We start from the raw sequence: 24,800 nt of genomic DNA, 5'->3' as shown, positions 1-24,800 counted from the left end.
AAACGTAAAATAGTTACGAATTGCCGTGAGCTTGTGTTGGAAAAATCACATTACTGATGCACATGCAAACATAGTCAATGTTTCAAACAAGCCTTAGATATCAAAGTCTAGGGCGAGGGAAATGCCTTATTTTGCATTAGGCGCTAAATAACCCAGAACCGCCACTGTTCATGACACCCACTATTCACAATCAAATCAATTCCCATTGGATACATTACAGCGAGGTAAAATGGTCTACAGTGCATTTCACGAGCTACAAAAGAGCAACCTCCAATCAATAAAGTTTTCCTCTGAGAACACTTATGCTTCATAAGTTTCATAGTGAGGTGACATAAGAAGTTAAGAGTATTTGGAGCTTATTATGAAGACAGAAAAGAAGTCTGAGGTTAAAAGACGCGGTTCTTCTGACCGCTGGACGAGTGGTCCACCGCTGTGAAATCAGGTGAGAGTGAAGACCAAACTGCAAGCCTGTCAGGGTCAATTGACTGTGTCCCAGGTATGAGAGAAGTAAGGTCTACTTTGAGAGCCGTTCAGTCCACAGCTTCCCTCCGACAGTGTCTGCTAATCACACAACATTCTCAGAGCAAGCGAACAGGAAGGTCATTTAGTGTGAAAGAGACGTTTCTCCTCTAATTACTTGCGCCTCTGTATATCTCACATTGCTGAGGATTGTACAAGTCTTTGAAGCCTGTGCTGCCTTTCTTTTCTCCTTGTTATGAGGACTAAAGGTTTTTGAACTGTGCTTTTTACTGCACGCTATCATCCCGCTCGCAGAAATAACCAGCCAATTCGTTGCTTTGCTCAGACTCGCCTTTAAAATCCTGCCTCCGTGGGACCCATTAACACCTGCTAAAGAGTTTCTAAAGTGTCAAATGGTTTAGGGATCGTAGAATGTAATTAAATGATCGATTAGACTGGGAAAATACTGGAGCAGATTCCTCCATCAGGCCGGTTTGGACAGCATCCTGACAGAAGCATTCATGCGGATGAAAGACTCACACTACCTCCGGCTAACTTAATGAGCTGTGGGTTTGCAGCACTTCCATTTTTCCTCATTATGTCATTCACACAATTAACTCATTCAAGCGTACTATTTTGCATGAGTTTAATCGAAAAAATAAAACAAGGATGCACCATTTTGGATATTTTTGTCAGATAAAAAAAAAAAAAAAAAACAGGCTGATAGCCTACTAGTACAGATATTTTGTCTTTTTGGCAATTTGTTTTTTTTTACACTTTTTTTGCTTTGGGATTACACATTTAAAAAAATACATAACATTATAATAATATATATAAACATCAAGCGTAGCATCAGTTCTGGCAGGTCACGTTAGTCAAGCTCACATCAGCTGACTCTCAGCTGATCCACGTCTACCTATAGGAATACGACGCCTATCACTGTATACATATATAAGCTCCTTCAGTATCATCAGCAGCGAATTACCCTCCTCCATCCCCAGCTCCTCCTCTCATCCAGTCAGGATTTGGCATTCTGATTCCCCTTGAATCAGACTAAATTCTCGAATTATGTTGTACTTTAAAATATTGAATTAATGATATCTGCAATACATTCATGTTGGTTCTGTTCATCCTAAGGGGGGTTATCGCTGCTCTCTCGTATCTATGCTAGGCTGTATGGATGCGCAGGGAGATCTCGCCCAGAACGGAACCATACCGCCAATCCTAACTATATGCTAATTGTCAATCGTATTTGACGATAGTGGTCATGACCTGACAGAAAAACATTCAGTTCAAAAGTTTGGGGTTGATAATATTTTTTTGTTGTTGAAAGAAATCTCTTATGCTCACCAAGGCTCACCAGTTTTAAAAGAAAAAATACATGAATGCTTGCATCATTATGGCTATATCACTATACAGTAAATATCTCTATTCTTTCGATGCTCAAGAACATCAGTCTAACTCAAGAAGCATCCAAAAACCCAACACAATGCAATAAATGTACCTCAAAGTATTTAAATATCATTTTTATTATTAATATTGTTGATTATTAATAATCAACTATTTTCATTCTTACCGACACTATGCTGATCGTTTTAATTAGATCAATAATTGGCTGATACATCAGTGCATCTCAAGTATAGCTGGCATATTTAATGTGGTGAGCACAGGGAACTGTTTCTTAATAGTGTAATGGATGAAATTAACAGAGCAGAGATTGAATTGGAGAGAGTCCAGGCCAAACAGAAAAGCGGTCTGTCAGGAATAGACACACACACACACACACACACACACACACCTCTCTCATACTGCACCGAGGTAAGCATGTGACTCTGGCACGCAAATGTTTGACTCTCAAGAGATTTGGCAGCGCTGTCCCACCACACGAGTGTCCCAGAAGCAGCCGCTTGCATTGCACAACACACTAATACCAGGTTATTAAAATGTCCGGGGGCTGGATGGATGATCATCTGCCTTTACTGCTGACCTGAAGCCTGTTCTGCATTTTGTAGTAGTAACAGTCCAGGTTAAAGTGTATTAGAGGTTTGCATCTTAAACTGAACTCTCAGCACTTTCAGCATGCTGATAATGTGCTCATACAAGTGCATCGATTTACTCATAATGGATTCAACACTTCTTAATGATATTAAAAGACTATGGATTCTGTCTACACTGTAGAAAATATTAGTTATTTGGAAAATGCTATACAAAACATGTTAATTGGTTAAAAGTAATATAAAGTTAAATATATTAACAAGACAATGCACTTTTGCATGCATATTTATGTTTTACTTATATTGTTTTATTAAACACACACACGCACGCACGCACGTGCGTGCACACACACACACACACAGAATATACTTGCAAGAGTCCCCAAATGACCCATTAGATTTGCTTATATTTAATTTATTTAAAATATTTATTTACTTGCATAAGATTCTGCAGTTATTGCAATTATTAAGGGCCAATCCCAATTCTACCCCTTACCCCTTCACTTTCCCCTTCCCCTCTGTTTTGCTCGTGCACGTGGAGGGGTAGGGCTGTCTCGATTCTCTTTTGGCTGGAGGGGAAGGGCTAGGGGGAAGGGCCAGATAGCCCTTCAAACGAAGATTTTTCGGGACCACACTTCAAACGAAGGGGTATGAGAAGTGTCACTGCATACACCGGCTATAGACGCAAAATGGCTGCCCAAGCAAAAAATTAGACCATAAATGTAAGAATTGTTGACTTTAAAAAGTATTTTAACGAAAAATAATGATTTGCTTTATGTTACATTCAATCTTGTGTTCATATTTACGGTCAGTTCCTTCAAAGAAACGTTTGTAAAAAAATCTCCTCTGCCCCGAACAAAGCACACAAGCTATTGGTGCGTTCAAGTCATCTCGTAAAGATCGTATTTATGAGTTGAACGCACATGAACGCCACACAATGTCGTATTTCACACAGTTTCACACAGTAAATAAATAAATAGGTCAAAATAGGACAAACATAGGTCTGTACCTCCAACGTGTTAATACAATACCACAGAAAACAAGTCCTGTGCATCTTGGAAGTTTGTGATAAACATCGGCGCATCTCCTGTGACGTAGGCGACGACGTATAATGACGTGTTCACCCCTACGCCTTGCCACTCTGTTTCAAGGGTCAAGGGGAAGGGGAAGGCGAAGGGTTAGGGTTAGGGGTAGACGAAGGGGAAAGGGGTAGAATTGGGATTGGGCCTAAGTAATATGCTTGCATATAGTTTCTAAACATAAAATATAAGTAAACTGAAACCTTTGCAGATCCTTGAGTCTGATAAAAACACAGAGCAATTATACATATACACACTGCCCTTGATCAACTCTGTAATTGCCATAATGCAGAACAAATTGAATTCTGTTTGACTTTACAAAGTCATGCTTGAACTCTCTCTCTCTCTCTCTCTCTCTCTCTCTCTCTCTCTCTCTCTCTCACACACACGCACGCACGCACGCACGCACGCACGCACGCACGCACGCACGCACGCACGCACGCACGCACGCACGCACGCACGCACGCACGCACGCACGCACGCACACACACACACACACACACACACACACACACACACACACACACACACACACACACACACACACACACACACACACACACACACACACACACACACACACACACACACACTTTGTGGGGACTCTCTAGACAAAACGGTTTTTATACTGTACAAACTGTATATTCTATCCCCTCACACTAACCCCAAACGTACACATCACATAAAACTTTCTGCATTTTTACATTTTCAAAAACAGTGACACGAGTCCCCATGAGTATGTGTGCATTCAGGTTGAAGTCCACACACACTCACACACACAGTAGTGAGTACTGCATGTGGATGCTAGGGATAATTTATATTCTATTTGAGCTTGTGCCAAAATCATCTCTGTCAGTAATGGTATTTTACAGACAGGCAAGTGTGTTTGGAGGTCACTTAATAGCTCGAAATGAGACCACCTGCCCCTCCCCGCACGTAAAACCACTGACATTGTCGAAACAAGCATGAAACTGGTACCTTTCCCTGAGATGTTGATAGCCCTGTGTTGGAATCAAACAGCATCGAATGCTGTTTGCAAGCAGCACTTTGGGAATTAGGTTTCCTCCACGGTTGCTTAAAGCAACTAAATGAGAGTCTGAGCATTGAGGAAGGCATCAATTCCTCAGCCAATCAGCTCCTCAGGTGCTTTGTGTCGGGTGCACCATGCACAATTGTGGTGTGAGCAGACACTAAAGAGATTTTTGTTTCAATTGATTGTTAAAGGAATAAACCCCAAAACAGTACATCTGGCTTTCTTCCGTGTGGCACAAAAAGGGATTTTGAGGAGTGTACTGGGTGTCATCATAAACAAAAGAAGATTGTAGAAATGACACTAGAAAAAAAATGGTGTAGAAATAATTTTAACTCCAAAATTAAAAGTATCACAAATAATTAAAGTAGCAGATTGAATTAAACATGTAATTTTGAAGTAGAAAGACTGAAATAGTATCTCCTTGTAAAACCTACTCTAATAATCTTTGTTCTATCTACAACATAATATTTTTTTTATCTTGCCCAAAGCATTGTACCTATAATGCTTGAAATCGCTGTAGATTGAAAACCGCAAAATTACACCTAAAATGGAATTGTGTCACTATTTATAAAAAAAAACTAAGGCATTATTATCCACAGAAATAAGAATCTCATTCACGTTTGGAACGACATTAGGCGAGTAAATGATGACAGAATTTTTCAGAAGAGTTTCTTACACTTAATGCAGTGTACATTGTAACTCGTTAATATTTTTTAAAATCAATAATTCTAATAATATTCAATAAATGCCTTAAATATATGAATATGTAAAAAAAACTAATTTGAGTTTGTACAAACAAAGTGGTGGTGTGATTGTTGCAGACAACTGTATAAATGAGATTCAGAGGAAAAACTGCTAAATATTGCACATCTTGGCTTGTCTTTTCCCTCTTCCTTTCTGACACCTAAGGGTGTCAGTTGTGCAGCAGTGCTGTCACGGTTATCACTCCAGGGAGTAACAGCAGACCAGCGCTTGATTGGTGAATGTCCCTCAAGCGTAGCTCTCACCTCTCTATTGTGCACACCTCAATACTGGCAACACTGAAGCTCCTTATGCCGAGGGTGGCACTGCCAGTATCAGTCACAGGGTCTCAGTCGGTATATACACCTCCACCCACGGGTGAATGTTAAATGTTGCAAATTAAATTTGTACTTAGACTGATTGAGCACAAAAATATCAAAACAAATATACCGCTCAAATGTTGGGCCAGTAAGATTTTTGTTTTATCCAGCAAGGATGCATTCAATTGATCAAAAGTGACAGTAAAGATTCTCATAATGTTACAAAAGATTTTATTAAAAATAAATGCTGTTCTTTTGAACGTCCTATATTCATAAAGGTATCCTGAAGTACTGTTTTCAACATTGATAATACTAGTCAATGTTTCTTTAGCAGCAAATCATCATATTAGAATGATTTCTGAAGGATCATGTGACACTGAAGAAATTCAGCTATGATCACAGAAATAAATTACATTTGAAAATATATGCAAATAAATGCAGGGCGAGGGAAATTACACATAGCAAATAAATGCAGCCTTCGTGAGCATTAGAGACTTCTTTCAAAAAATCATACTGACCGTAAACTTTTGCATGGTATAGTGTTTTTATATATAGAACATTTGAATAGGTTGAATATTTAAGAAAACTACTTAAAAATGTCCCATTAGTTAAATTACAACTATTTACAACATTAAGCAAAAACACATGTAAGACTCTTAAGTAGCACATATTGATGAGAGATGCAGGTGAAAAGTTGCAAATATTGATAATCTTGCACATACAGAAAAAAACATGCAGTTGCAAATTACATTTCAAACAGGCATCATAAAAGCAATCTATAACTTTTAATTTTTCAGTTTCTTCCTCACACACAGCTATCATACGGCTTATAAAGACCCGGAATATATAGTGCACGAGTCACATGGACCAATTTTATAATAAATTAGGGGTGTGTTATTGTGATTTTGGAGATTGAAAGCCTCTTTCACTTTCATTATATTAAACACAATGGCCAGGACATTCCTCAAAATTTCTCCTTTTGTGTTCCACAGAAGAGAGAAAGTCAAATGAGTCTGCAGCGACACAAGGGTGAGCAAATGATGGCAGATATTTCTTTTTTAGATGAACTATCCCTTTGAACCAAACGGCATGGCAGCTGAGGAATATACACACGGTTGTTGGCTGTTTGTGTCAAATTTATATCTCTACCGCCCCCCTGAAAAAAAAACCCAGGCACGCATCCGCTCCAAATACTCTATTTTCTTCTTTCTGGACTCTGAGGGCAGGTGTTGCCCGAGATAAAAGAGAACGCAGAATAAACGAGTGTGCTTGTAATGATGAGGTCCCTTCTCATCCCTTCTTTTCCTTCTCTCTATCTCAGTTCGCTAATTTCCCGTCAGCGTCTGATGTCTTGCTTATTACCAATGGCCCCTGTATCCACAGAATAATTAGCAGAGGAAAATAAACACGGGGTGCTCACGAATGCATGAAGGTCATTGGGTGTCATACTTCACTGTGAGCCGGGTGACGAGGGATATGTGCTGCAGACGAACGGATGACAGTATTGATTATTTTCCTTCCCCGTTTGAGTTATTGGATCTGTGCTGTGGTTGCATGTGCTGATGCTAAGAGAGAGGGTCGGCAGCACTGGGAAATATGATTCTAATGGTTGGCACCAGCTATGTTTTTGTGTGTATGTATGTGTGGTTATATATGTTTATGTGTCCTTTGAGCTACGGGCACCTATATGTCAAGTTCACTGTGATTAGTCATAAAAACAAAAGCAGGGAGAAGGAAATAGCTTCGTCTCCTTTGTGCAGTAGGGTTTCTTTTTTCAATACATGAACAATTGGGTGTTGGTGTGTCGGCAATCTCGGCATGGCAGCATGGAAATAAAAATCATGAAACAAAGAGGACTATGAGGATCTTAACAAATATGATGCGAAGAAAGTTTCCAGTCGTTTAAAATAACTAATAATTAAATATTATTATTGAAAAAATATGTATAAAAATGTGCATTTGGCATGGTTTAATATTTTAACAAAATGTATTTTAATTATGCAATATCACATTCATAGCGAGTACTGTAGTCTATGTAGTTGTGTTTACTATTATTTCAAAATATATTTTATAATATTTGCATTTGACATGCCTTAATAATTAAACAAAATGTATATTTTATTCATAATTAAGCAATATCACACTGATAGTGAGAGCTGTGTGTATACCAGCGGCCAAGTGCAGCAGATATTCAGACTGACTTTGTGATGTATGATGTTGCTTTAATACTAAAGTTCACCAAACAATTAGTTATTATTATGTAACTTACGTTTTAGGCACAATATTCACATTTACTTCTATTTTCTCTTCAAAGATGAAAATAGCTAGTCAAAACAAGGTCTAAGTAGTTTTATCGTATCCGAGCAATACAAATGTGTTTCGTTTCGATTCCCAGATGAATCAATGCTTTTGAACAAATCGGTTCAATGAATGATTCACTGACTCACTCACTGACTCAGAAAGTCACTTGTTGCCATCTACTGTCCTAATGTTGTAACCTGAAGAAAGAGTCACTGAAAGATTGGCACCACTAATACACTGACAAAATCCTAAAAAATATATAAGCCAATTCCTTAGTACAGAATTTACATAGGCCTGATTAGCTAATGGAATAGATTTCACGGCTTTATTAAAAAAATATATGAATCACACAAAATTAACTGCACAAACAAACACATTACACTTTAAACCTCCTGATGTTCAGATATCTATGCAATGATCGTAATCCAAATAAATTGCATAAATATTTAGAAATACGTTGAGCTCTTAAAAGTCTATCAGATTTTTTCATGATCTGAGCATTGAAAACGTATACCTTCAAACATCCACTGCCTACCTCTTATTAAAGATGTTATACGATCGGTCAAAACAGTGCAACTTCCAAAGAAGGTAATTCAAGTCAAACGCAGAGGAAAAAAAGACTTCTGTCTGCCTTCCTAAGGTAAAATCAGACTCCTTTCACCCCCCATGGATAAGTGCAAAATGTTCTGTATCAAACCAAAGCACATACAAAAATATTAATAAAAAGACTCCTATTTTACATAAACTCATCCAAGTATGCCCAGAGACAGAGAAGACCTTTTCCTCGAGACAGCTCTAAATGGCTTCAGGCTACATCTGTTATTGCTGATAAAGTCTTGCTTTGGCTCTTCCAACCAGATATATCATAAAATTACTGGGCTTTAGGACTGTTCCTTTGGGAAGTCTGACTTTCCCCATCCTTTACTGAACACTACTAAATCAACAAAGGAGCAGCACTTCTGTGGCCTTTGTAGCCTAGCAAGGCCAGAGGGCACGCCATCACTAAGACGCCAGGAAAGATTTGGACCCTCTGGCGATTTTTGTTCAAGTTGCCGGGGCCGGTCCTTGGTTTATCAGAGTTAATGCAGATTTAATGTTGCAAAGACTCTCGCCCCCTCTCGTTCTGAATGCATGCGCATTTTAGAAAGGGAATGACAAGAGAAGTGCTTCAAACTGTACATAATAAGACAAAAACAACCTATTCCATTAGCCTCATGTTCACATACGGATTCAAAACAAATGAGCCTAAAGCAAAATTGCCCAAAGCAAAAAAAAAAAAAAAAAAAAAAATCATGTTGCATCTCGGCCTCTTGTTTTGAAGTCACATGGTACTGCCATAAAAATGCTTAAATATGTGTCTCGGTAAGAATAGAGACCGTTTCAATGGTTTTATTTACAAGAAGAGCTGTGCATTTTTGTAACAAAGCTTGTAAAAAACATGTAGGCTACAACTTGAATGCAATGTAAGTCACTTTGGATAAAAGCATCTACCAAATACAAAAAGCATCTACCAAAGTAAATGTCTTGAGCTTTGAGATTTGAGTCAGGATGTCACCACCTTAGCACATAAAAATACTGAGAATACCATAGCAACCATAGAGAAAAGCCCTGGCAACCTCCCAAAACAAAAAAAGTGGCGGCGACTTTTGCAAGGTCAAGCACATTTCCCTCAGAAGATGTAGGCTAAAAATCTAGTTACATACTTTAAATATTGTAAGTTTAGTTGTTTATGATGGTGAATACATTTAAGCACTTTTCAGTGGTTAACATAATGTCTACAAACCACATTTTAGGAAGTCTTGGCAGACACTTCGTCCTCAACTGATATGAAAGTGTGCATATTGTGTATAAGACTGGAAGCTGCTGTAAGCATTTTTTTATATAAAGGCTCTCTGCCAATTACATCATTTGGAGCGGACTATCAGTTTCACTGGGAAGAAACTTTTTTTCACTTTTTGAAAAACAGAAATGTGCCCCTGATAAACCATGATACAGTGTTTATTTAGGATTCTTTGATGAATAGAAAGTTCAGAACAGCATTTATTATTAACAATGTAAAAGTCTTTACTGCAACTTTACTTGATTTAGATCAATTTAATGTATCCTTGACGAAAAAATAAATCTTACTAACCCCAAACTTTTGAACGGTAGTGTGTGTAAATATAGTCAAGTCACCTTTATTTCTATAGCGCTTTATACAATACAAATGTTTTTAATGCAGCTTTACAGTGATAACAGGAAAATTATGCATTTCTGCTGTTGTTCAGCTGAAGTCAGTTCAGTGTTGATTCAGTTCCGCTGTAAAGAACATTAATTATTAAATTGGCTTATTTAACAGTATAGTTCTGCATTAAAAAAATTATCGTCCAGCTCATTCTCGGTTCTCATTCAACAGCATCAGTACAGTCAGATCAATAATATTGTTGAATATCAAGTGTCCCCAACCAAGGAACCCAAACTCCATCAGGTGACAGAAAACTTGGGGGAGACACACACACACACACACACACACACACACACACACACACACACACACACACACACACACACACACACACACACACACACACACACACACACACACACACACACACTAATCTTTAGAGTAAACATTAGGTCAAAGAATCAAGGATGACCCAAGCAGAAAGCACTGACCTGACAACTGCATCAGCACACACATCAATTAACTAGACCTCGTGAGAACAGCACAGCCATTCTCTCTGACAGGCAACAGCAACATTCACCCAAGCTCACGCAATTCACTTTACTGACTAAAAAAGCAGCATTTTAAAGACCACCCAGCAGACTTCTATATATATAGCATGTGTTGACTGCTGGACCATTTGTCAGGATGTGACAATCATGTGTGGATTAACGCAGAGGGACTAACTGGTGCTGGACGAGAGAAAACACTCAAATGAGATGCAGGAATGGGTTATGGTTATGGTATATGGTTTATTAAACAAATCCACATTTTGAGAGTATCCGCAGGCTGTGCTGCCCATTTATTTCTTCTAAAGGTGTTTAGTATTCTGTTGGATTAGAATATCGTAAATAATGCACACTGGCCTATATAAAAACATCTGTTGTCTGGAGCGTCTTTGTAGATATTTTAAAATCCCAGAACCTGAATTGAAGTGTTTTTCCCTCAAATCGCCGAATGATAGAAGAGAAAAACACCGGCACACTTTAGATTAGGGAACACAGTTACTAATAACTTTGCTTATTAGCGTGCATATTAGCATCTTGGCTGTTTATAAAGTACATATTAATGCCTTATTCTGCATGCATGACCTTATTCTAGGTCACTTAACCACTACAACAACTACCTTATTTACTGTCAAAAAGCAGTAATTAGGAGTTAATATGTGTTCCCTAATCTAAAGTGTTACCAAAATGTGCTCTAACAAACAGTCTAACATTAAAAGACAATTAGACAATGTTCTGTTTGGATTGTGGTACATGTGCAAAGCCTGTGACGTTTTCTGCATTCATTATGAGTTCCCAATCAGTCGTTCATGCATGAGTCACTCATTCAGAAAATAGTTTAATTCTAGTTTTCTCCATAACTCTTGAGGCAAACCGCGGACATTAGCTCTTTTTCTAAGATTGTGTCGTATTCACACAACAATACAGGTTTGATTTAGTTTTATGTTTCTAGAGCAAAACTATTCAGATTCACTTCTCTCGCCCGACCGGCACGCCACTGCAGCCACTCCAATCAAGGAGAATATGCAGATGAACTATTGTACAACTATTTACAGCATACTTTACCAGTGGGGGTCTTTCAAGCACAGCGCGCGCAGGATAACTGGTCACCATAGTAACACACCAACATAAAAGCCCTTCATTTGTAGCATGATAAGAAACAGGGGAGGAAAAGTCTCTAAAATGTGTGTACCTTCTAATTGAAAAATGCTTTGAAGTCAACGGCATTCGCAGCTCATTTCACTTCAGTATTGGGATGTACTTATGAGTGAGAAAGCATACACTGAATTAGAATGAAGCCAAACCTGGATGTGATTTTTGATTGTGAGGGTCTACTCTTCTGAAACACCGTTTTTAAAGAGGCTTTTTTACCAGGATGTGGAGGCAAGAGGTCTAATTGATTTGTGAAGCACTTACATCAGTATATATCTCAGTGGAAACATTTATTTATCAGATCTATCATTATTTGGTTTTATCGCCATAATTCAATTGCCTTAATGTTATCTAGTATTATTGTAAAAATAAACTTTTTTGGATGGCCTCTGTGTTAGTCAAAAATATGTTTCAGAGATGATGCAAGTTATTACATTTTCATGGACGCTTAAAAAAAGTTTAGTTTTCTTTTGAATAACATGCAGCAATAAGTTGTGCACATGCCATTAAAAAAAACATGTCTATATAGTTTTTCTTAATTTTTATATCAGTTTTAGTTTTTTTAGTAGGTACATCAAGTCAACTAAATGAAAATGAGAAATGTTGCCTTGCCAACTAGCTGAAATAAAATGTTTAAAAAATATATATATATTATTTTAAAAATAAACGTAAAATGAACATATTTTTGCATTTGTAGTTTCAGTTAAAGTAATATTAACCCTGTGCACCTGCTAAATGCATTAGGAGAGAAAATAGGGTCAAGAGAGAATATAGGGTCAAATTTAATTTCATGTTTACTTTAAAACAATACAGGGTTGTTTATAGTGACAAAGACAATCATTTTCTGTGGCCTCTTCAGGCAGACTATCCCTAAATAAAATACCCAGAAATAATGTTGTTTTCTTTATTTCTACAAAAACATTTTTTTATGGTATTAATTTGGTAAATATATATTTTGCTTATGGTTGTGTAAAACGTGCATATTCAAATACAAATTGTAGGCCTATTTTCTAACTGCATTTTGCTGATGTAAATCCACATCAGATTTGTTGTGCACGTAAACTTCCTCCACTGTAGTTCAGTCAATTGAATTACTTATCTTTACTGTCTAATAAACTACAAACTCTCTATGCTACAACAACAACAACAACACAGCACTCACTGACATCATGTCATATATATTTTTATAGATCAAATGAATCATTCATTATATAAACTTCTCTTCCCCAAATTCAATTAAAGCTTCTTCCTCCAATGGTGAATGCTGTTCCCAGCCCTGCCCGCCCCCTTGACACCTCCCGGTCTATTTATCATTGGCTGTTGTTGCTGCCCGTCTCAATCACTTTGCTTTCCTCCCCTAGTTTGTGTATGATGAACGAGCTGAAGGGACTCTCATCTATCTGCTCGGCACCTCCATTTATCGCTGTGGCTGAAAAATAGATGGTGTATGAAGTGTAATTTGGTGCTGTAGCGAGGCTTCTGTCCCAGTGGATGTGTCGTGGGACTTTGATTAAATCCTTCTTATAGGAAATCGATACATTCTTCATTAGGCCTCTCCTTCTACAAGCCTATGCCTTTTCCTTCTTATGCATCTAACCCACACACATAGATGAGGGGCAGAAGGGAAGAACATTTGGGTGGATGTTGGGGATATTTGGGGGCTAAAAGGAGGAACGGCCAGGAGTGGATAAGAAAAGGGTAGCCTGACCCAGTAGAGAAAAAAAGAGAAAAGTGAAGGGAATGTTAAGTGAAAAAGAGAATGAAGCCACCTTTTTTAATGCATAAAATTCAATACTAACTAACTTTAAAGAAAATATACTTTTATTCAGGTTCAAGGATTAAATTGATCAAAAGTGACCAAACAATTACAATGTTACAAATGATTTCTATTCCTAATAAATGCTGTTATTTTGAACTTTCTATTCATCAAAGACTCCCAAAAGATCCTATAAGTGTCACAGTTTCCACAAAAATATTAAGAAGCTGTTTTGAACATTGATAATTTACTGTGTCTGGAGAAGCAAATAAACATATTAGAATGATTTCTAAGGGATCATGTGACACTAAAGGCTGGAGTGATGATGCTGAAAATTGCAATTTATAATATATATATATTTTAAAACAGCTATTTTAAATTGTAATAATATTAAATTTTTTTACTGTATTTTTGATCAATTAAATGCAGAAGAGACGGACACGCACACGCGCACACACACACACACACACACACACACGGTATCAATGGTATAGCAGAATATAGCAGACACATTTCTACTCAGCCTAGTTCAATCCAATTAAAAATGTACTATTTTACCCAATATTTTTTTGTTTATAGGATGTTAGCTCAGAAACACACTAACATAAGACTCTATTGCAATCGACTGTAATACAACAAGGGAAACAGCAATCAAACACAGGAAGGGAGCACAGAAACTATGGGAACTGAGAATACATTTCAACATAAAAGTATACTCACAAAACACAAGACACAAGACTGTGACATTAGCTGGTGTTTCCAACCAAACGTCAAGCGAATCTTTTCAAAGTTCGCAAAATAAGAAAAAGGAAACCCAAATGCGAATTAGATGCGTTTCCATCAAGTTGCTCGAGCGGATGACGGTGGTATTAATAACCTGGTCGCCAACACTAAATAAATCACCAGTGGAAACAGTCACGTGGGTTTAATGTTCGATTTTATTCAGCAAATGTGTTTCAATCTCTCATTATTCGCATTAACTAAAGTCAAAAACTACCTCAAGCAAGCGTAAAAACTTTCTTGCGAATTAAGGGATTATTTTCCATCACTCGTTTCTGATGAGATACTTCAAAATGGGTCACCGCATGAAAACAGGGTGATGGAAACATAGTGTGAAAGGCACTAAATAAGTAAAATAAAATGTATCGGAAGATATAGCAGTCAGCTGCCTATGCTTTTAAAGTCCTCCCTGAGAGACACCTAATTCCCTTCATGCATGTCACACGCTACACGCCACTCGACTCTAGTGGATTAAACCGAATCAGAAAAGATCAGCAGTCGATATTACAAATGCTAAATGGCTGGCACACGCAAGCAGTGCCGCTAGTCATGAATTGAAAGAGAGAGAAAAAGAGACTGCTAATGACCAGCACTTGCCATATGGGTGGGACGGACACTGAGGCACATGCTTTCATCCGAACAGACCAAAACTTGACCGCACGACTCACTCTGCAAGCCAAATGCCTCAAAGGTGCTGCACAAACGGATTTATGCGGCCAAATTTACAAAGAACATCAGGTTATCATTCTCTAAATGAGATCTATCACAGCACACCGCCTCTAAACACACTGGCCAAACGGCTACAAAACTTTATTGGCAATAAGTAACAAGCAGCGTTTAAACGTTTGCAGGTCGTACGTACCATCCTGAATACTTTAAACTCCCTGGACAAGTTACTAAGTTAAATCATTCGAAAGGCCAGAAATAAAACTCCTCCCCGTTTCCAGCCCTGGACAAAATATTTAATTTATCTCCCCCTGTTGATAGACTGTCTGGCCTGCGCTGGCCCAACATAAGGCCGACCTCTGCCAGAGGTATTTTAATGAGTTTGTGAGTGTCACCTGCTGTCAATTTCAATTTGAGGTGAAGAACTCCCTGGAGGCTAATTTGCTCTTGCAGGCAGTACGTTACTTCCAATTGGCAGCTATACCAGCGGACGCTACATGCTTTGTAAGCACCCATATCTCTCTTTATTTCTCTCAGACACACAGGCTGCATCCCAATTCGCATACTACGTGCCCTATATACAGTACAAGCGCAGTGGTTATGTTCTGAATATCTTGCTACTGTATTACTCTACGACTTATGCAGTATGTAGCATGTATAACTTGGGGTTTAATGCATATTTGCTATACATATGAAATACCCATAAGACTACATGTGCAAAAAATTTGAGTTATACAATGTGAATTATCCCATAATGCAATGCACACAACTTCATCTTGCATTTTCTGTGTTGAATTGACTTATTTTTCCATTTTTGATGAAGCATGTTTTTAGGTATGCAGGTGTGCTTGTGATTTAATAACAACAAAATGACATTCAATTACAATACAGTTCAAAAGATTGCATTTAAAAAAAAGAAAAAGAATTAATTTGATCAAACGTGACATTAAAGGATTTATAAAGTTATGCAAATGTCAAGCATTAAAAAAATGCTTTTGTCATTTATTCATTAAAGAATCCTAAAAACATTCTATTACATTGATAGTAATAAGAAATGTTTCTTGAGCAACAAATCAGCATATTATACTGATTTCTGAAGGATCATGCGACTGGAGTAATGATGCTGAAAATTCAGCTTACATCACAGGAAAAAAATTACATTTTAAAGCATATTAAAAGTAATATTAATATTAATATTTTACCGTATTTTTTTTATCAAATAAATGCAGCCTTGGTGAGCATAAAAGACTTCTTTCAAAAAAGTCTAACCAACCCCCAAATTTGAATGGCAATCTATTTTATATTATAACAAACAATTTAACATGGTACCTGAAGAACTTACACTTAAAAGAGCCACCCAGCAAACAGTTCTTGTTTTATTTTTCAAGTTTTCCAATTTGATGGCTCCTCAGCTACATTTGGCATTCTGTATACAAGGAAAGTACGCGTATTCATAAGCAAAAAGCATCTTTTCTTGAGCAGCCAATAGCTGACATATTTATCCTCATCAAGTGCACCAATAGTTAATGTAATTGTGACCCATCAGTCCATAAATATTGCTCAAAAGTATGTACTTTCCTTTCAGAGAAGCATACTTTAAGCGTGAACTGAAGTATAAGTATGTGAACTGCGATGCAGCCATATATACACACTAATGCTAAGCCTTCTTCCCACTCTTGCCTCCTTCTCCCCCAAGCCATGTCTATTTATCTCATCTTTCTTCTCCTCCTTCCCTCTCTTTCTTTCTTTCTTTGACTTGCTGAAGGGGAGGTTCATTATGTGCTCCCCATCTCAAGGTTTTGTGGCTGACACTCAAGGTTTCTGCTCAGCTTACTGGATCATCCATCAGAGCGAAGCTACCCGTGCTGCTTTCATTGCGCGACGATTCAGAAGCTCTTCTCAAATGATGTGCAGGGAGAAAAAAGAAAGGGGAGTAACACCAGCTCGGGGTTACAGGTTGCTTAATTGAGCTCGTTAACATAAGGAAGTCTATAATAGTATATTATTATATAATTGATCCATTTGCATTCCCATTCATCTCAACAGCTATAAGGCATGGCTTCACAGACAAGGTTTAGATTAAGCAAGGATTAGGCCTTAGTTTAATTAGGACATTTAAGTAGTTTTTATAAACATGCCTTATGAAAAACATTAGTGAGCATCTTGAGACAAAACTATATTTCAAGATATTGTTAAGAGTTGGTTTCAGTTAAGACAGCTCAAATATGTATTTTAGTCTGAGACTAGGCTTTTAAAGTGTATGCTTTATTTGGGAACACCAGTATCAGAAAGTTGAGTAGGTTTTCTATGACATTGATATTTACGCTTTAATTTCTACAAGCTTAAATTGAGTACTAATATAGAATTTACTATAAATTCTTTAAAAACTTTTTCAGGTTACATTAGTTTTTTCTGTAGTATTTACTTCACCATAGATTTTTTTTCCCGGTGTTGTCAGTGAAACCGGGGGTAAAAAAATAAACACTGTATTGGGCCTGTAGGGAAATTTTTTGGAGTTATTTTTTCCATGGTTGAGTAGTTTTTGTGTTACCCAGCCGTTGGATTAATGGCTGGGTCAATCTCACTGATAGTTGAAACAATACGTCCCTCCCCGACCATCTGACATAACAACCCAGCCTTACGGGTAAGCTAGGATTCCTGTAAAAATTAACAAGCATAAATCAACCCATTATGCTAAATTTAATGCACAACCCAGCATGCTATGGGTTTAAATAACCCACAGTTGGGCTTGTCCATTTTTGTACCAGCAGTGGGTTGCAAAACAACCCAAATTGAGTTATTTTCAATCCAATGGTTTTTAGAGTGGACTTTTAGAGTGTGTGGTTGTCGCAATCTAAAATCTGACATTTTTGCTTATAGGCGCTCATTTTTAGATGTAATTGTTGTTGAGGATGTTTTAAACAGAAAAACGATATGTCATGACAACATTTACTGATTGCATTGACAACTTTAAGTGTACTTTAGTCTTTTTGATTGACACCTGTCAAATCACCTTGCGCAGACCCGTCACAGCCATTTCAAGATCATAGACGTGCATACAAAATGAAATTCAGATCTCAATCATTGGCGTCACAATACCACCTCTTCATTTAATCACACACTCGCATATTTATTAAATTAATAGATAGTTAATGGACCGTTAAATTAAACTGTATCCTATTTTTTTGCGCACAATAAACGTCTTTTGCTCGCCTTGCCTCTCCTGAGCCACCGCTGCTGCCGTTTTCCGCAGTCTGATACTCTCTCGGGCTGTTGTCAGTATAAAGAGGCATTCTGTGCACTTCTCTTTGATGTCTGTGACCCGAAGAGAGGAGAGAGGAGAAGACAGCAAGATACTTAAAAGACACTGCTCTGGGAGAAGGAGGAAGAGGGAGCAGGCAGGGAGGAGACAGAGAGTGCGAGAGACATAAGGTATGAGAAAGGAAGAAGAGGAGAGGTACAAAGAAATGTTTGCTCTGTCTCTGTGCTCCTGAGCCTCAGAACAATGAAGAGACTTTAACCTACATTAACAAAGAACTGTGATTTCAAACATATACAGCCACAATAAGAATGTAAAAAAAAAGCTGAGGAAAGGAGCATGGCAAAGAATTTTGATGACATTATAGTCATATGGGCCTCGGGAAAAGTGCATTTCTAACTACAAATGGCTTTTTGAATCAAAACTAAACTTTTATGAGTAGAGTAGAAGTAGAATAGCTAGTACAATTTCACCCCTTTTAGAAAAGTGTGAATTGCAAAATAGTTCAGCACTAATTTGATAAAGAATTGATGAATACATAAATGATAAATAAATAAAATAAATCTGTCTTGTGGTTTTGAATATGTGACATTTGAATATCTTTTTAATGATTTGGGTGGGTGTCAAAAAAATGAAAATAGGAGCCAATCATTGTATTTTAGTCATAGAAATGAATTGATCAGATTTGTCTAATAAAGGAGTTTTAACATTTATGACCCATGGAGCTTTTACATTATACACTCACTGGCCACTTTAGGTACTGTAGGCCTACACCTTGTTAGTACCGGGCTGGACCCCATTTTGCCTTCAGAACTGCCTTAATTATTCATGGCATAGTTTCAACAAGGTGCTGGAAACATTCCTCAGAGATTTTGGTCCATATTGACATGATAGCATCCCGTAGTTTCTGCAGATTTGTGCATGCACATCCAAGATGCGAATCTCCCGATCCCCCACATGCCAAAGCTGCTCTATTCTATTGAGATCTGCTGACTGGAGGCCATATAGTGAACTAGTGAAACCAGTTTGAGATGATTTGAGCTTTGTGACATGGTGCATTATAGTGTTGGAAGTAGCCATCAGAAAATGGGGACACTGTGGTCATACAGGGATGGACTCAGGTAGACTGTGGAGTTTAAATGATGCTCAGTTACTGAGAACCAAGAAAAAATCCCCCACAGCATTCAATCACCACCAGCAGCCTGAACCCTTGATGCAAGTCAGGATGGATCCATGCTTTCATGTTTACGCCAAATTCTGACTCTACCATCTGAATGTCGCAGCAGCGTTTATCAGACTAGGCAACATTTTTCCAATCTTCTGTTGTCTAATTTTGGGTGTGAATTGTAGCGTCAGTTTGCTGTTCTTAGCTGACTGGAGTGGCACCCAGTGTGTCTTCTGCTGCTGTGGCTCTTCTGCTTCAAGGTAGGACGCGTTGTGCGTTCAGAGATTATCTTCTGCAGACCTCGGTTGAAATGTGTGGATATTTGAGTTACTGTTGCCTTTCTATCAGCTCGAACCAGTCTGGTCATTCTCTTCTGACCTCTGGCATCAACAAGGTATTTCTACTCACAGAACTGTCACTCACTGGATATTTTCTCTTTTTTGGACCATTCTCTGTAAACCCTAGAGATGATTGTGCGTGAAAATCCCAGTACATCAGCAGTTTCTGAAATACTCAGACCAGTCCGTCTGGCACCAACAACCATGCCACTTTCAAAGTCACTTAAATCATCTTTCTTCCCCATTCTGATGCTCAGTTTGAACTTCAGGAGATTGTCTTGACCATGTCTACATGCCTAAAAGCATTGAGTTGCTGCAATGTGATTAGCTGATTAAATATTTGCGTTCACGAGCAGTTGAATAGGTGTACCTAATAAAGTGACCGGTGAGTGTATAATGCTTAAAGGGATAGTTCACTTTGAAATAAAATTTTGGTATGTTTTAGCTTACCTCAAGGGCATCCAAGATGTAGGTGTCTTTTTTTCCGCAGTAGTTTCAATTTTGATATTTTTAGGTCAAACTGTTCTTGTCTGACAGTCATACCATTCAGGTCTATGGTCATTGCCTCAAAGAGCATACACAGAGTCCAAATTAAAACAATTCCCCATCGTAAGTACACATTGATGGCCTAAGACACGAAACGAGCGGTTTGTGTGAGAAAACGAACGGTATTTATATAGTTTTTACCTCTTGTAACACAGCCACGTTCAAGTGATCTGAGGGCGCGGGCGTTTCGTTTTCTCACACAAACCGCTCGTTTCATGTCTTAGGCCATCAATGTGTACTTACGATGGGGAATTGTTTAATTTGGACGATGGGGAATTGTTTTAATTTGGACTCTGTGTATGCTCTTTGAGACAGTGACCATAGACCTGCATGATATGACTGTCAGACAAGAACGGTTTGACCTAAAAATATCAAAATTGAAACTACTGCGGAAAAAAAGACACCTACATCTTGGATGCCCTTGAGGTAAGCTAAAACATACCAAAATTTAATTTCAAAGTGAACTATCCCTTTAACAGATTAGACAATTCATTAACCCTTATAGACCTAATTTATATTTTAAGGACACCAACATTCTGTCCATGATTTATATATATTTATCAATGATGGACAGAATGTTGGTGTCATGCCTCATAGCAGCAATATTTTAATGGATGGGTTAAAATAGCAATAAAAAAGACAATTTGTGTGTATACATCACCTCCAAAGACTCTCTGAAATATTTTTGTAGTATTTGGTATGTTATATGGTTACATGTAAAAGTGTTTCCCTTCTTCCACAGTTTATGGTCATCAGCATTTGGTCGAACTGCAGATGGTTGGTTCTTCGAGTACAGACTCTATTAATTCACTACTAATTTAGAGAACCTGTTTTCCCACACGGACAATTTAGATTATCATAAACAGACCAGAATGAAGAAAGATAGGACATCTGCATTTTCCTTTTGACGCACATTGAATACAGATGTTCTTTTATAGAGTAAAAAAAACAATATGGAAATAATTACACCAACCCTTGAGCCTCAGCATTAGTCAGCATATTAACACTTACAGCATCAGCAGTAATCAATTAGAGCAATCATCCGGGGGTTCAATGAACTATTTATTGACCTCTGTGTCAATACTGTGACCTTGCCTAATCTCAAAAGGAAATCCATATTGTTTAGCTATGATTTTAAATTGCTTCACAATTGCCCACAATAAATGTCAAAGCCTTTAATTCAGAGCCAGTGGCTCGCCTTGCAGTATCAAAATCCTTGCTTCAAAAGTTCATGGCTAAATTCGAGCGCAAAACCATATGAATGATTATCCACTCAATTATCTTTCTCTGTGTTTGAACTCGGTCGAATGCTGATCCACCCGCAATATGAAATAACAGGGTATTCATAATACACAGAGCAAAAGCTGCGCCGATTGTTTAGAGAGGGGGAGCAATAGAAATGGTTCAACTGAAGCGTGTCTGATTGCAACACTGCGTTGATTTGGTTTCTGTGCCATACGGCCATAACGCCGCGGTCATTCCGATAGCTTGCAAATCATCTCTATAATTACTTCTCGCCAAATCCAGATGAAGATCCTTATTTCAGATTAATTATCTTAATCACAGCATATCAGAGTCAGATGAAGCCACGGCGATGTGTGATGACATTGAAAGGGCAGCGACGTCTGAGACATTCTGATAATTATGCACGGGCAGGGATCCGGTGACAAAACAAATCAGTTAAGTTCATCTCTGAAGTGGAACTAGTGTTTGGATTATGCAAATGTATTGTGTGATTGTGACAAGAAAATGGGTTAAAAAAAAATCACACATTTGTTGAACTGAAACTTGCATTTTCCATCCACTTAGAGTTAACCATTACCTTACTATTTAACTTGATAACAATTGTGAATATTTATATTCAAAGCATGTTTGAATATGAACCACATTTTTGGTCCTTGGAGGGACATAAGTCCCTTATTCGTATCACATCTTTATGTACGCCTATGATTCTTTGCAGAATCTTAATGAGCTGTTTGAAGTGTTAAACTATCAAACTGTGTAACCACCGCCTTCCCTGGTGACTTCTTGGCCTCAACGGTATGTAAATGAATCCAAACACATTTAATAATTAACATTGAACAGTTTGTCACCATATTAAATTCATATTTCAACTTTACTACAAAAAAATAGGCCACCTTGCTTCATACCACAGTATGTGATCAAACATACAACGGAGCACAATGCAAAAGTAAGGGTGATCCTCAGCCATTTTAATAAAACATCACCCCATAGTGTTCTTCTACTCCGCAATCAGCATGCTAATGCAGCCTCTAATAATATTGTAAGTTAATTAATGTCAAGTAAGGCAATCATTTTCCTAGTGTGCAACTACAGAATGGAGAAACATTGACCAACCGCATAGTCAACATTATTTTTTTCCTTTAAGCGGCACAAGAAAAAATGCCATTCATGAATAAATAATTTACAGTGGTATTCTGTATCAAGTGTTGTGGGCAATAGCTACAGTTTTTCCAAATCAAAGGCTGACAGCCGGCAGTCTGTGAGGCTCCCGTGTTGCTGGCAGGAGATGTTGAGGAACAATAGGGCATCCCAGGGAACTGCTCTGTTCATGCTTTATGTTATAGATTTCCAGTACAACAGCTCACGCAACCTGTAGAATTGTTTTTGATAAATTCCCAACAGTTCGCTGGACGGGCGATGATTCTGAATACAGGAAGGCGGTTTACATTTTTTACTGTAAATACATTTGTTAAAGTAGTAAAACGGTAAAGCGGTAATGCATACTGGATAGCATGCTATACAATCAGAGTACTGTTTGACAAATTAGCTTATTTTTAAATTTGCACCATAACACTTTTTCAAATACGTAACATTACTTAATACAATGATACACTTATCCCTTATCCCATCATGTGCGCTACCATTCAAAAGTTTACAGCCTGTAAGATTTTTTTAAATGTTCTTGAAAGAAGTCTCATGTTCTCCAGTGCTGTGCTTGATAAAAAAATACAGTAAAACAGTAATATTGTGAAATAACATTACAGTTGTGATCTATGTTTAATATATTTAAAATGTAATGCATTCATGTGATGCAAAGCTTAATTTGCAGCATCATTACTCCAGTCTTCAGTGTCACATGATCCTTTAGAAATCATATAAAAATAAAAAAAGTGACGTGACGTGTAGCCAAGGATGGTATCCCATACATATTTGTGCTCTGCATTCACCCATCTCTAAGTGCACACACAACAGTGAGTATTGAAAACGAAAACGCACACGCACACACACGATGAACACAAACCCGGAGCAGTTTCTCGTTGCCCGGGGAGTGAATGGGGGTTAGGTGCTTTGCTCAAGGGCACTTCAGTTGTGGGTAATGAAAGTGGAAGAGAGTGCTGTTCATTCACTCCCCCACTTATATTTCCTGCTGGTACTGAGACTCGAACCCACAACCTTTGGGTTACAAGTCCGACTCTCAACTGCCCCCTAATATGCTGATTTTTTGCTCAAGAAACATTTATTATTATTATTATCAATGTTGAAAACAGTTGTGCTGCTTAATATTTTTGAGGAAACCATGTTATATTTTGATTTTGTTTTTTAAATTTCAGGATTCTCTGATGAATAGAAAATTCAAAAGAACAGAAATCTTTTATAACGTTAGAAATGTCTTTAATGTCACTTTTGATCAATTTAATGCATTGTTGCTAAATAAAAGCAATAATATCTTTCAAAAATCGTAATCCCTAATCTTTTGAATGGTAGTGTACTTTTTTGGCCAGATGCAAGATAACGTGCCATTTACTTTTTAACACCCTAACCTCACAGCGACAAGTTTTCCACCATTCAGATGTAAAAATCTAATTTTAGTCACACTGAAACACCAGGCACAACACGGCAGCACAAAGAAACAAGTACAGGCTGGAGGAACATTATTAATCCCTTGTACCAAATGATTCCTCTTTAGCTGTGTCATCTCAGATCTGTCTAAGACTGAGTGGGCTGAGATGGTAGACATCTTCAGAGGCAGAATGTGTCCTCTGCATGTCGAAGGCTGCGCTAACTTGCCATTCACTCTACAAACAGATATATGAGGCTGAGAAGCAAAGCACCCTGTGGTATTAATTAGCCAGTAGCTGATCCTGCTTCACTGTACAGTGGCAGTCAATGCTAATGCAGAAGGACCTACCAGGATATGTGGCATGTGGCCAGATCCGGTGAATAACATCCCCCTCCAATTACATCCCCCTCCTCTCCATGTCCTTCAACTTAGGACCAGTCATGAAATCAAGATGGTAACCTTTGTACTATGAAAAATCTTTTGAGATTTACATGCAACATTCATCTGCTGTCTATCGATCCATTCAACCATGTATATCCATCCATCCATCCATCCATCCATCCAAATCTATTTAAATATACATGCAAAAAAAAACAGACATTCAGCATTGTACAATATCTATCTATCTATCTATCTATCTATCTATCTATCTATCTATCTATCTATCTATCTATCTATCTATCTATCTATCTATCTA

The 24,800-nt window shown here is 37.8% G+C and overlaps 1 protein-coding gene across 18 annotated transcripts in view; it reads right to left on the bottom strand.

The window, feature by feature from the left end:
• Window positions 1-24,800, bottom strand: part of raly (RALY heterogeneous nuclear ribonucleoprotein) — a 152,483-nt gene that overhangs the window by 19,892 nt on the left and 107,791 nt on the right. Inside the window, exon 1 of one of the 18 annotated variants that reach the window (XR_013799519.1) lies at window positions 3,463-3,553. The exons of 16 other annotated variants lie outside the window; for them this stretch is intronic. Coding sequence is in view for 1 of the 2 variants with exons in the window: in XM_079628147.1 (XP_079484273.1) it covers window positions 3,463-3,537 (75 nt within the window). In the remaining variant the exon portion in view is untranslated. Of the gene's footprint in view, window positions 1-3,462; window positions 3,568-24,800 lie in introns of those variants that run through there. One more of the 18 variants, XM_079628147.1, reaches the window with a different exon arrangement.

The sequence above is a fragment of the Phoxinus phoxinus genome (assembly GCF_949152265.1).
Source record: "Phoxinus phoxinus genome assembly, chromosome: 11".
NCBI classification, from domain to species: domain Eukaryota; kingdom Metazoa; phylum Chordata; class Actinopteri; order Cypriniformes; family Leuciscidae; genus Phoxinus; species Phoxinus phoxinus.
This window is presented reverse-complemented; position numbering and strand designations above follow the sequence as displayed.